General features: G+C 39.9%; 1 protein-coding gene across 3 annotated transcripts; it reads right to left on the bottom strand.

The window, feature by feature from the left end:
• Positions 1-4153: 4153 nt before the first annotated feature.
• Positions 4154-11131, bottom strand: LOC136441351 (TNF receptor-associated factor 2-like). 3 transcript variants are annotated; one of them, XM_066437601.1, is made up of 8 exons: positions 11017-11131; positions 8420-8563; positions 8100-8157; positions 6709-6816; positions 6219-6389; positions 5885-6046; positions 4928-5722; positions 4154-4472 (listed from the first exon to the last, which is right to left on the bottom strand). In XM_066437601.1, exons 2-8 carry the CDS (start codon positions 8560-8562, stop codon positions 4248-4250), a joined length of 1662 nt encoding a protein of 553 aa, XP_066293698.1. In that variant the 5' UTR covers position 8563; positions 11017-11131; the 3' UTR covers positions 4154-4247. The 3 variants fall into 3 exon arrangements, with proteins under 3 accessions (XP_066293698.1, XP_066293697.1, XP_066293699.1); XM_066437600.1 differs by lacking the exon at positions 11017-11131 and adding an exon at positions 9762-9844; XM_066437602.1 differs by lacking the exon at positions 11017-11131 and adding an exon at positions 9762-9844 and having other exon boundaries at positions 6709-6813.
• Positions 11132-14760: the final 3629 nt, after the last annotated feature.

Below are 14760 nucleotides of genomic sequence, written 5' to 3'. Positions count from 1 at the left end.
AACTACAGGACGGCGATTGCGCTGCGCTCTCGCTGCGACCTAAATAGGATTTGTTTAATCCTCGATTTCATGATTTGAATATAATGCAAAGTGTCAAGTAAAGATGACAAAACATAAAAAGCGTAAAAAGATTCGTTTTTAATGTATGAAATTCGTTGAGCGCTCTGTTAAAGTTGAGGTCACAGGGAGCGCACAGCGCGAGCGCCGTCCGAGTGGAATGTAATCTCGAAACAGATTTTACGATGACAAAGACCGTATCCAACTGGCAAAAAGGAGTTTTCATAGCCACCGAGTGTGGAATGGGTGTATAAGTAAAACACCTTGATTGAATTGAGTTTGTCGTTTTTAAACATACTACATGCTTTCCTGATTCACGGTGGCCATCACTTTTTCGTTTAGGCAAACAAACAAACCGTCAATACATGAACTAAATATAATGATCTTTTCATCTCGCTTTCTACAGGTAATATCTGATTTTATTTTCCAGGCTTACTAGATAACAATCCACACACATGTGCACTATAAGTGACAAAGTATTTCAGGATAGATAGATGTATCCTTTCGTCTCAACAACTACATCATACGCCAAGTACACAGAATCACAATTGCAAACTATTGATAATATACTCTTTTGATATATACATATAGATATATAGATATAAATCATTATATAACAATTTAGAGCTGTTTTAATATTGCATTTGTGTGGCATGTGATCTATCAAATGTAGCTAAAATTGCAGAACCATCATTCAGTAGGTACATAACAGTACTTAAACATAGCAGTGCGTACATTGTAACACACCAAACGATCACACTAAGAGGTAATCAGAACCTGACAGAACAACGAAATGTTTGGACAAATGAAAAACAAAGCAAACCAAACTTCAATGGCCAAGCCGATAACATTCAAAAGTACGGTATGATATTATATTTCGCACTAACAAAAATAAAATTATATACCCATTGCAATATGTGACAGTAGATGAGCAGAAAGTACAAGTCCAGTTTCATGTAACTACTCTTACAATATGCACATATATACATGCATTGTTTTTGTTTAATCTACTTACACATACCGACACATCAACCTCCCCGCGTAACCCATGTAAAGGCTTATACTAACATAATATTAGATTAATCTAAATCATACTTAAGTTATACAAGTAACCATGACAATGATCTAGATTGCAAAGGGTTAAACCAAGTTAAACGCAGTACGTTAAATAATCGCAGTGTGTTTAACAACTAAATATGTACAATACTACCTAAATCTACGGTTTATTCTTTTTACAAGCACCTTCTCTTTTCGTTTCTTAAAACAAGTGTAGACGAGCTCACAGAGTTTTCCCAGTGCATCTGTACTTGAGTACATCTCGTGTCTAAATGACGATACTAACAAGGGGACTATGTACGTCACTACATAATGTACATTTTGAAACAAAAAATTAACTTCATACTCTGTACGTAGTTAAAGAATTAGGTTGACAGGCTGCCATGTATATATATATATACAACACCATACCATGTTTTGAAATAACACCGTCTTTTTGGCAGGTAAAACGTAGAATGTACTAGACTACCATCAATGAATGATAGACAAACACTATGATTAAATTGATAATGCAAAGTTGTCGGCAGATATGAATTTAGATGTACATGTATTGAATATACCGACGTTCAACACTTGGAGAAAGAAATCTCTATCTTTTATATGTTAGAACTTTTAACTTTCGGTTAATTCTACCTTTCCTAAATAAATACATTATTAAATATGGATCAAGGTAATTTATGTACATATGACCTAAGGGTAAACAAAATGAGCTTTTTTAATATAATAGGTTATAAGCTAATCTAGTTTGCAGTACTGGCAATGAAATGAAAACTGCGTCTTGTAGTTTGCAAAATGTATTATTTGGGATCAAACCTACAAGAGTCCCTAGTCTGTGATAGATAGCCCCTTTGTCCAGTTGTTGTTACTCTCTGGGCATTACCCTTCAGGGTGAAAGTCAACGAAATCCCAAACGTCATGTCATGCAAAATCATGTTACAATACTAGAGTTCCACGACCTCATACCTTCGCCGACTGATGTTAGCCTTTTCGAGTGAATGCTTATCACTCAGTATGTAAATAAGGTCCTCGATTGCATGAATTTCAAGTGATCCTTTTCTCTACACAAAACACAGCATTAAAGTAAAATCTTAGAAAAGAGGGCCATTGTAGCATTTCCTCATATATTATGTAAATGAGGCCATCATGATTTATGTCTGATAACGTCCACATTTGATTATCTCCCAAACGCCACAAGAATGAAATCCCATCATTTACCACTCTGGAATTATAGTATTTTGTCATAAATCATGCAAATTAGGTATTCGTTTGCATAATTGATATCTATCAATATTCCTTTCTTCCTCGGTTACATGTCACATGTTTGACTCCAATGGAATGCAAGGGTTTGTATACTTTTTCACATCACAGATCTTGATTTGCATGATTCTTATACGATCATGTAAATCATCACTCAAACTATGTACATCCCTACAAATCATGACGATCCGTCATCACCTTCTTGAGTTACTAGTATTCTCTTTCAAAGTTTAAAACAAACCCATACCTATACCTACACGAGTTCTCCCAAGAGTTATAAAAATAATCACTGTAAGAATATTTTTGCTTAATTGGTATCATAACTTTTATCTTTACTACAGAAAATAAGGCAATTTGTTGGCAATGTATTTGCTTCAATTATGCCCATATTTTCATAGTCGACATATCAATCAGTTTTTATCAAACCTATACCTTCCAACAGGGAGAGCGTTAGATCGTAAGCCCGTGTGACCTCCCTGACCCCAAAACAGAGCCCTGCACCAGGCAAGTAAAGTATCACATGTGTCCTCCAGGGACGTCTCACGGGGAGCCTGCTCCGGTAAACTAGGTCACCTGTCAGTGCAATTTAACCTGAATAAATAGACTTAAAAATAGCAAATTGAAAGGGAATTGTAGACATTTCCTTATAAGTTATGTTAATGAGGCCTTGTCATGCATGATTTTTGTCTGATATTGTTCACCTTTACTTAGCTTCCTAATGATACAAGAATGAAATTCCAATTACTATTGTGGTATTTTCAATTAGTATTTTCTCATTAATTATGCAACATTGGTAGCTATTAGCATTATTAGTATCTATCGATACCTCTCTCTTTTTCAGCTATATATGTCACATGTTTGAGAGTCCTATTTTGAAAGGCAGCAGATTTATATACTTTCCTTGCTAATTATGCAAATTAGCTCCTGATTTGCATAATGAATATTCAATTATGTAAATCATTAATCGAGCTATCTACATACCATAAATAAAGACGATTCGTTGACCATAAGTCTAGTTATTCATGTCCAAAGGTCAAAACAAATAAATTAAAAACACACGCTGCAGCTCCAAACAAGCCGCTAGAGGGCCCAAACGTGCACAACTTACTTCATGTGGCATGGACTATCTACCACACAAAAATCATGATCGTAGCACTTGCAGAAAATTCGACCTCAAACTTTGAAGCTACACTGCAGTACCCAAAGTACCCGCTAGGAAGCCCATCATCGAACTTGACCTTCCCCTTTAATAAATCTACCTATTCACTAAATATCATGCACAACCATCAACAGCTTCTCGAGTTATCCTGTCAACAAACAAACACGCATACATAAACAGCCCACTGCAGTACCGCAGGAAAATGCCAGGTGACCCATTTTTGAACTTGAGCTTCGTTTTCACAATCTCTACGTACCCACCAAAAATCATGCAGATCCATCATCAATACGTCGAGTTATGTTGTCTACATACAAACACACTAACAAAAAAAAGTCCACTGGAGCACTTTAGGAAAACGCAAGGTTAACCATTTTCGAAGTTGACCTTCGTTCGCACAACCGCCACTTACCTACCGAAAATCAGCAAGATCCGTCAAAGTTCTCTCGACTTATGATCTCTACATACATACGGACCCACTTTACAGCTGGCGTAACCGATAACATAACCTTACCGCGAATGCATACATTCCCGGCAAAGGTAACAACAGTTCCACAGGAACAAAGGTGCCATCTTTCACAGAATATACTCAGATGGGGAGACAAACGGTGACATGTCATCTTTCTGTATACCATCTAGTTACGGGTTCAACTGAATGGTATGACAAAGTATAACCCTATTTGTAATTCAACGACATCGAAGTCTCCTATCGGCACAATCCTTAGTTCAGATCAGTGGTGTCTACGATGACCCTTATGAACATTGAGTCGTCCCGGACATAGGCATGGCTGCTGCTGTCCAGCTGACTGAGCGGCACGAAGAGCGGACATCCACTGGCGATGTTCATGTCACTGGTGGGCCGCTGGAAGGACGAGCTGGTCGGGTCAGGGCGGAACGCGTCGATCACGTGCTCACGGTTGTTCTGGTCCAGCAGCATGAAGGTCACCTGATGTAGAAGAAATGTTATGAAGATATCAATAAGAAAGGGACATATGAAACTTTATAGTGAATCTAAGAGGATTAGTCTTAGGGTTATTCAAATCCAAACTTTTTTCGTGCTTTCTTTCGTGTTTATATTGTTGTCACAAATCAATATGAGGGTGTGTTCAGCACCAAGGAAAGGGCCAATTTCTGAAGGTTACTCACATTGACAAGCTTTTACAAATATACATGGCCACATTGAAAGAAACTTTGGCATAACGAAGTGCCAGCAGTACCCCCACGATAGCTTTAAACGACAGTTAGAGTTAGATATAAATTGTTTAGAAGTGACACGTCGTGAAATCTGGAGTTATCTGCTAATCACATAGCTAGCTACGCGGAGGTCGTGTTACGCTGAAGGGTGCACAGGGATATACCGGTTAACCATGTTCAGGACATGCTATAGTATGTAAAACTGACCTTTTGACGAAATGGCCAGCGCAGTAGTCCATCGTAGTGCCCCCTCATCACGACGAAGAACAGGCTGACATGAGTACCCTTCCCCATCCCGTCTCCGTTCAGGTAGATCCGGGCGCACATCTTGTACCCTGTACGGCTGGTGAAGAAACATGGAGAGTAGAAACTTGCCGTCTTCCCCGTGATGCCGTCGTGGCGCTTGCGGGTGAAGTCTGCGATCTTCCAGGTCAAGATGCCGTCATAGCTGGTCAGTTCGAGGGTTTGGATCCGGAGGTCTTGTTCCGCGAGGGCAACGTCCTTCAGAGCGATGACCCTCTCCAGAGACCTGACCTTCCTCTCCAGAGTCTCGATGATCTCCCTGTCCTGACGACGTTGTCGTTCGTACGCCTCCATCTGAGAACTGCACTTCTCGATCTCCCGGTTCAAAACAGCTACGATGCCTTCAAACGTGCCGACTCTCGGTTCCCAGGCGGCGAGCTTCTTTACTACCTCATCTAGTTTTCCTCTCACTTGCTCAATTCTGTTCTCAAGTGCCTTTACACCACTCGACCCCGAGGCTGTTGCTCCTCCCGACTGGTCACTTGTGATCTTACGTTCCATTTGCACCAGTTTGCTGTCCAAGTCCTGGATGGCCTTCTGCAACTGTGGCAGATGGAGCCGCATACTTTCACGTGACTCCACCTCTTGGCCACGGTGCTGTTCAAAGTTGGATGCGAGTTGCAGAACTAAAGCCAGCAGCATGTTCAGATGCACGCTTGTTGACTTCTTCTGGTGCTCATGGAGGTGTTTCTTTTCCATCTGAAAATATCATAAAGTTTAGGAACAGTTATCTGCTGTCTCTTTCTCACCAACGGTTTTTACTTACTTAATTGTGATGATAGGAACAATTCCAACTTAAAGTATAGTAGTAGGACTACATTTCGTAGTCTGCTACTACTATGTTTTATGATCAATACTCACCCTTTCCTTGCACCCCGCCGGTGTGAAGTTACAGGGTATCTTCATGTTGGGACAGCTACCCTTGTCTGGCTGCTGATGTTCCTGTAGCTGTGCTCGTGTCAGACCTTTCTTACCACACCAGTCACATTTAGCTGGTGCCGATGGGCATGACTTCTGGTGTTCCTGTGTGTGAAATACACTGTATGAAGCCGTACTTTAGTTTACATCCAATGCATGCAAAAGGTGGACTACATTGATGGAGAGAGGGCTTCTAGGACACTAGATGCACGTTTATGTAAGTCTACATCCACAATTACACACTATGTCAGATATATGTATATTAGCGAATACAAACCTTCATACGGCTGTGTGGAAAGCTGGACTTGCACCATTGACAGGCGTCCGTGCGGAAGTCACACTCCTCCTGCAGATGTGTCGCCAGGTCCTTCCGCCGGATGCTCTTCTGACAGCCTTGTGCCTCATGGATGCAGGGGAGCCTCTCGTAGTCACACTGGGACAGATGGTCCTATAAACATATTAAAGGTGTGATGACATATCAGAATCTCGTTCTGCTAAGACATACAATAGAAGTATCGTTCTTCATTGTTACGTATGTTATCGTCATGCCATGTTAAGTTACCTCCTTTGAAAAGGAGGAATGTAAAAGATAATGTTAAAAAATTCATTTTACTGTTTTTAAGTGCTGCTCTTTTCATCCTTCAGATTTTTCTCTCAGTCTAATTGATCATAGACAACTGTAAAGCAACAATTATTCATCAGTGATTTTCCACAGAGCATTGTGCTGGGTAGAATTCGTTTGAAAGAAACCTCTCAGTGGCTCTCACCTTAACTTGGCGTACCACGCCCTCCCATTCACAGCCATCTTCCACGTTGTTGCAGACGACACGAATGCTCCCCACTTCTCGTTCAATTGCTTTGTCAGGAAATACCTGCTGAAAGGGCGGAAGTCTAGCGGATTAAGTTGTTATTGTCACAACTGTGCCACTTACATAATTGCACTCATTTCTTAATTCATTCTCGGCGTTACAAGAGCTGTCTTTTTCTGGGAATCAGGCTCATCAAGTATGAGGATTTTGAAAGAAGTCATGACCACAGAAGGTACCAAAAGCAAAATGGTCCATCTGGAAATATAGTCAACTAGAATCTCAGAACAGAAATACCTGCAGGGTTGGACTTCAATAAGAAAGAAAACAGCATGCCCAAAGGGCTTGCAGTTCGAACCATCTATATGGAGCCCATACTCGTTGCAATACATTGTGATAGTGAAGAAATGTAGTGCGATCCCAACTTGTAGTTCAGTTGACGATGTCCAATGGTTAGCTAGCCGGCAAGACGTCACGATCATCTGCAAATTAGATAGAAAAGTTAAACTACACGAAAGATTCAAATCAATGGGCGAGGATACCCATTTCTAACTACGTGCATGGATGTGTTTGTGTTTGTTAGTCGTGTGTGTATGCGTGCACCCTCAACTAATTAAAGCCTCGCAGAACATCCATACTTATGAAGTACAACCGTATACTCACCTATATTTAGGCAAAGAAGCGTTGGCGGTCACCTCGAAAGCCGGTCCGGATGGTCCGGATGTGCAATAGCGCTGCCTCCCTCTTCCTCGGTTTCCTAAGACCTTATCAGCTTACAAAATACATACATATTGTGGGCAACATTGGTAGGCAGCTGAAGGCAAGCGTAGCTGTCACCAGTAATAACTGTTGGTATAGCCTGTAAATGGTTTCAAAGCAGGCTATCAACAGTTTCCAAAAGCCTTCTTTCGTGTAATCAAACCCCGCCTGTATACAAAATCTTCTCATTTATACCTTGACTCACCTGATCTTCTAAAGAAATAGAAGAAACTGAAGAAGAATTTTCAGAACTTCCAAAGGTGAAAACTTACCAATTGAGAGACCTATCTAAGAGACCATTAGGCCCCATTGCTTTATAATTAGTTTGCCGTTGACAGAAGAAATGTTAAATGTTACTTCGGTAATTTCAATTCATCATTAGTCAAGTTCATATGGAAGTTTTCACCACGGAAAATTCTTTCTTCGAGAAAATCGGGTGATTTTTATGACCCTACCACTGAACTTGCAACGCCGAGAAAGGTATAACTAAAACTTGTATTTCTTATGTTGGTGTAAGTATCTAACGCTTATCCAAAGCAATAGATAACAGTAAGGTACTATCATATCCTACTTGTGTTATATCCAAAACTTACGTCGTCTCGTTTGATAGTTTCTACACACTCATGAGCCGTACATTTGCCTTCGCCAGACCTGCAAATACAAGATACAAAGACGAGAATGACCGAAATGAAAAACGAGCAAACTTTGGAATATTCATTAGTATGATCATAGATGTACATATGAACCCGTTGGCTGTTAGGTAAGTGAAAATCTACACGATAGAGGCTCGATCAATCCTTAAACTGGCTCGGCAGGCAAATCGCCCATACTTACATGTGAGGCAGTATTAAATCGTAGAAAAAAAGGTTACTATTGACCAAAGAAACGTTACTCTCAAAGTAATTTGCCTTACCTTGTTAGGTCTTCTAGACACGTCTTGCAGTACCTATGACCACACAGTGTCTGCCTTGGCTCGTCTAGGAGCTTGCCACAACTTGAGCAGCAGTACTTGGGATCCGTTCCCGCCTCTTTTAGAATGACTGAAAATCCTGGCATACTAGTGGGAATCAAAGACGATAAATTGTTTTAGTGAAGAGAATGGAATTTAAAGTTTAATACCGAAGACTCATACATAGACTGATTATTGACCAAAATAACACTCAAAGCCATGAATTCGAATGCGTATGCATCTTACAAATGATTTTATTTAAAACCAGAGAAATAGCAGTTGTTTCGATGTGGTAGCGAATGCATTCTAATTCATTGTCAGCAATTGATAAAACCCTTATTCGTCGCGAGCTTGTACAGTGCCCTCTCGAGCGTGAAACCACTGTTTACAAAGGCAACAGTCCTAACCTTTGCCCTTTGTTATACACCATTACACAGAGCTATGCTTGTCTATTATGTACCTGACCGAATGTTGATTTCCATTCAAGTGTAATTAACAGTTAATGAGTGGTTACTGGGGGAAATTACGCATGGTTTGTATATGCTGGCAAAAAGCCAATACATCCCTTTGATTGACAAACTGAAGACTTCTTTGACCCCCTCTCCCAAACAGTTTCGCCTCGCCCGTCTCCATGGCGACACATTGACGTACATGCTGTGTACATTACACCTCGTGACTCTGAGTCAAAACTTAACTACTACTGCAATGCTGTACTTTCAGTTAAACGGCTACAGATACTCCCAAAACACGTTACCGATTACTATTGTCAGTGCCAGCCATAGAATCATGATATTTGTGCCATCGACCTGTCAAATTAATGCTCGTACCCGGTAGTGTTATCCAGTGACTCTCTTCTGTGATTAATGTTTCCTTTCACTTTTCGGTGAACATTAATATCATGTCTTCTTATACTGTGCACAACATGTACTTTCAGGAAAACAATTCTAGATACTGCCGATGAGAAAAACAGTATTTTTCACACACCATATTTTGTTCCCACAGAAGGAATGTTCCGAAACGTTTAATATGCCCGGTTAATAAAATCGTAAAGCATAAGAAGTTGCATCTAAAATGGGAGAAAGATTGCTCACATTGAAATTAGCAATATGGCTTATTTAGTGACATTTTGCACACTTAAATGGATAAAATATGTAAATAATAATGCTTTGTAGATAGATAATAATAGATAATAAAAGATATTAATGCTTTGTAGAAAATACCTGAAGAAAAAAGTTACGCTATTAGAATAATGAGTAAAAAAATTCACCCATTACAGGATGGTACATAGTACTTTTAAAAGGCTTACCCAACTCTTCCTTGATGAATTCTGTAAGCTGTCGGCACTTAAGTCCCAATGTTAAGTAAAACTTTTCTATGGAGACTTTTCACTTTATATAGTTCATCATGACTCATGAATTCGTGATATTCTATAAATAGAGAATATAAATGAGATGACGTGACTCATGAACCGCATGAACTCTTATACTTGACACTTCCTCAGGTGACAATGAGTATTGTCTGCCATGTTGTGTGGTACACCTCAATTCTCTATGACATATGACACCAACTAAAGGATTTGTTTTGGGCCTTCTAAAGTGCAGAACTTAATTCATATACTGAAATTAGATCGTATGACTAGTTCTAACACTGTGTACTGTTAGATAGGTTGATATTTGAAAACATATCTGCATAATGACATCAAAAACAAGTCTTCCACAAAATGATTTTGGAAATAAACAAATAGGAGGCACAATAGTATTTTCTGGAATATATTTCAGAAAACACACAAATCTTTTTGGGGGCTTATCAAAAGTACATCATCACTATATCAACTTCTGGGCCAATCGTGTGAGAACCGTACAGAAAGAAAATTATGTTGAAATATCATAAGACACAGAAAAATGCATAACTATTATGATTTACATTGTGATAATGATAGTAATGTAGCTTGCTATAGCTCTCCAGGTCATTTAGGTTTCCCAGGTACACAATAAGCTGCACGTCCAGTGATACTTTGATACATGGGTTAATAGTTAACAAGTCATGTGAAATGCACGGGAATATTTGCATGGCTTCGTTCATTCAAATGCAAATTTCATATTGCAAAGGACGAAGTTTTACCTAGTTCTGCCGTTATCTGTAGTACTAGTCTAAGATAGCGAATAACAACGTGACGTACCAACAAGCAAACAAACATGTAACGTTATACACGCATGATGATGCTATACGTAATATTACAAATTCGCGATGCAATCACATTTCAAAGGTCGAAAAACCTGGACCCCTTCGATACAGACAGAAAAACAAACAATTCTCGTGAATCGAGGACATGCTATGAAGGATCATTAAGATAGAAACGCTAGAATCTGACTCTTGTTGGACAAATTCTGTGTTTCACAAATTTCGCACCTTGGAATACGAATCAGACATGGATGTATATACATTGTATGAACGCATACTGTAGACCTGCGTGTGATATTGATATCAGGTAGTAAAACAAACAAACGGCAATGTTGACATTAAGAACGATATTTTCCATGAAAAACGTGCCTAAAACTCACCTTGTTAAGGTAAATGACCTTGTCCAAGTTTATATGACGTCATCATGACGAAGGAAAATTTCAATTTTGGAAATATTCTTGAAGAAAAAGTGAGTGCGTCACAGAAAAAAAATGGTTGTAACGATGACGAAGGGGATTCCCCCGGGGAATGTTTTGTGGTTATTGTGGTCACCGGTTTCGCGACACTGAGAATGATTGTGAAACATCGGGGATACAATAGCTTGAGTACCAGCCTTTTTAGCTTCCGTACGCTACCCAAGCTTGGGTAGCGCAGCGGAGCTAGGGTAGCGGACGGAAGCTAAAAAGGCTGGTACTCAGGCTAGGGATACAATGCTTCTAAATAAAAAATAACCCAGTGTTCTGACTGTGATATGTTACGAGAGGAGCTCAGAATTGCACAGAGCAGAGATATTTGGACTCCAAGCTTGATTTTCTTAACGAAAGAACTGAAATATACAGCTGCGGCTGACTATACAGTATTTAGTACACCTAGTTGGAGCAAAACGAAGGGGGGATTCCCCAAATGGTTCCCGACATTATGTGATAATGGTTTTAAACATGTAGTCATCTGTCAGGGAAGATGGGAAGTGGCAATTTCTCTTCCTGGGTGTGAGGTGACGGGGGTCTTTTTATTTACATTTGGGTATTTCCGACAGTACATATGTGTTTCCCGTATGATAACAGTAAGGGTGCAGAATAAGCAACATTCTTGATTTTTGAAAATTGCATAATGTGCTGGCATTATATTAGGCATTAACGGCAAAATACAGATGCCACTGACGGATTGGCCTAATTATATATAAATAGAATCACATGACCGTGTTTTCAAGTCATACCTGCTTGTTGATATTGGACACCCTGAAACACTATCCTTTCTGACCTTGTGACATATGTTCACCGCCTATTTCCAAATATGGAGAAAAACTAGTGATAGCGGCGGGTTACATTGTTACATGTTGAAAGGCAACAAAGGTCGAAGTCTATTGATCGCCCAGATCGCCTGAAAGGTACAGCGTCAACAAGCACCGCACCGCAGCGCGACGAGACAACTTGACGTGCACGGTAGGACGATTTACATATATACCTATCATTACAAACCCGTGACAGAGCTATATCACTGCTTGTTGACATTGCGAACCTCCTATTAACAATCTGTCATTTACATTCAACGTCTGAAACAACAGCGTTTGTGAGTATGTTGTTCAAATTGGCAGTGAAAACTGAGCGTGTGTGGCACTGCAACTGCAGGGGACAAGGCAAACTCTTGTACATCTGACGTCATTTCAGTCATAAAATAGTTAGACCTATACGTCTTTGTCACATAATGGCCCGTCTCTAGTGACAACGGTGTACCACCTTACAATTCGTGATTCGTGAGGTAAGGCGAGTTTCATTATGGCCGCCATTTTGTTTAAAAAACAGCAATATTGTACCTTAGAAGAAGAAGACCAGGTGTGCCATATGACGAGACAGGGTTAAATGCTAAAGCCAGGTCAGTATAACGGCAATATATCCCCACTACATCATACCCTTTGGCTCTACACAGTAGACGCTTCTAGCATTAATTCAACAGGACCCTGTTCAATCCGCTGCTGTCGAGACAGCAAATGTAAACAACAAAATGGTAAGGTGCCACAACCCGTTGTAGTGAATCAGACTAACCTTATAATATCGCATCCCTGGCTCATCAGCCTAAGATATGCGGAATATTTACACTTTTTTTGTGATGATGGCATACACAGTGAGTTCGTCGTACATTTCTAAGCATCCCATATCATAGACCATTGTCAAGTGTTGGTCAATTACTACCAGACGAAAGAAAAAGAATGCCACCTCTTGCCCTGGTAAATGGTAGCGTCTGGGTCATACAAACTAGGGGAATCCCCATGACGTAATCTCCATCGCGTGATCCAGAAGATTCCATTACAGACTCGAGCAAAGAGCCATCTTTTTAGTGTCACGTTATGGGCTTCAAAGTTTTATCCAGAAAATCCATTGAATTATATTTGATATACTGAATGATGATTACATTGAGTAAATGCATCAAAATTTACTTACATATTCGCTTAAGCGTGTAAAATTTGCCCCCCCCCCTCCTTTGTTTATTTGAAATCGTCAAACTCGGGATTCCCATTACATTAGTTTCCATTCGTGGCGCAGCTGCCATTACGGATATAGATTGTGGTCTTTTGAGTGCCAACTACGACACCAAGGTGGGTACATTAGCTTATTCTTGCTGTACTATCAAGGTCACTGGTCACCAAATTGTTTTAAAAAACGATCCATAGTCACAGACGCTGATGAAAAAACTTTTTTCGGGTCGAGTGAAGGAGAACCCATTGTTCCCCGTGTTGGCATCGCCGCTATAGCTAGTAAGGTTGCTAGGCGGCCAACACACCTTACTAGCGACGACAGGGTAGCAGTTCCGTTTTTTCTTCCTTTTGTTCAGGTTTCGGTCGAAGTGAAGTAACAAATGCAGTTTAAGATTAATGAAGGTTGTAAAACTGGAATGCATCAGGGCACTGGTATTTTCAACATCATTGTATTGATACAGATAAACATTATATTGTACAAGCAGAAGTAAAGTAATATCAATAAACTGAACAAAATATGCAAGAGGTCTTCGATTCTATTTTGAATTTTCAAAATACAGATGTCAGGAACTTTTATGTACCTTGCTAACGGTCGACTAACAAAAGGCTGTGGTCGGCAGGATTTTGCTAGGGTCACCGGGGTCGATCGTGTAACCAGAAACCCAACATTTATTTCTTAGGCCTTAGCTCATTGTTGACCGAACTTTGATAACGGATTTGGCTAATCAGTGACATGTATACACGCATTGCTACAGTGTTAAGGAGAGATTTCTATTTTACCTGCGTTATGTCTATTTGATATTAAAAACAAACTACATGTACAATACACGCTTGTGATAGTTAGTCGTTGTTTGATGTATATATATATCTCGGCTTTGAAGCTATCCAATCAGTCCCAGTTACCACGATGGGTCAATTAAGATAGTATCAGAACTTGAATGTTGTTCAAAATATACATGGCTAATATGAGAGCAGACATGTTTCATATTCCACAGGCATTCGAAATGTAACATCTACTAACATAATTCCACCAGGGTACATAATTCCACCACCCTGAAAAGATCCATCCAAAAAGTTCTCCAACCCAACGTCCCACGATGTAACTCCTGTATATCTAACTCGCTGTGACTATTTGGGGGGTTGCTGCTCTAGAGATCTCTCCAACCTACTTTTTTTGTGGCGGATTTATGTAACCCTGCGAATTAATGTTAATAGAGGTTACATGCTTAGAAGAATACAGAACTTTATATTTCAGGACTATTCTAACCAGCCATGCCGGGGTTTGCTGTAGAACGGAAGGGAGGCAGAACTGAACCCAAATACCTGTGTTCCAACTGTGGGTTATTGCTCTGTGAACCCAAACAAACACCATGTGGTCATCGCTACTGTCAATCCTGTGTGGAAGAACTTACAAGGTGAGCTACGAGTTTATTCATAAAGGTACTTAGTATGATGTAGCCCATGCGTTTCTTCAACTAGTTCTAGGCCAGTAATGAATGTTACTATAGAGTGTTTTGTACATCACACAAAGACAAGTAATGTTCACAATTATTTATGTAAAGTGCGTTTTCAAATGTTAGTCGCTATCATGTACATGTATTTTGCAAACATTAGTGCAGGGGGGCGACATTCAACTATTGGTAGGCGCTAC

Source organism: Branchiostoma lanceolatum, chromosome 9, assembly GCF_035083965.1.
Source record: "Branchiostoma lanceolatum isolate klBraLanc5 chromosome 9, klBraLanc5.hap2, whole genome shotgun sequence".
Classification (NCBI taxonomy): Eukaryota; Metazoa; Chordata; class Leptocardii; order Amphioxiformes; family Branchiostomatidae; genus Branchiostoma; species Branchiostoma lanceolatum.
This window is presented reverse-complemented; position numbering and strand designations above follow the sequence as displayed.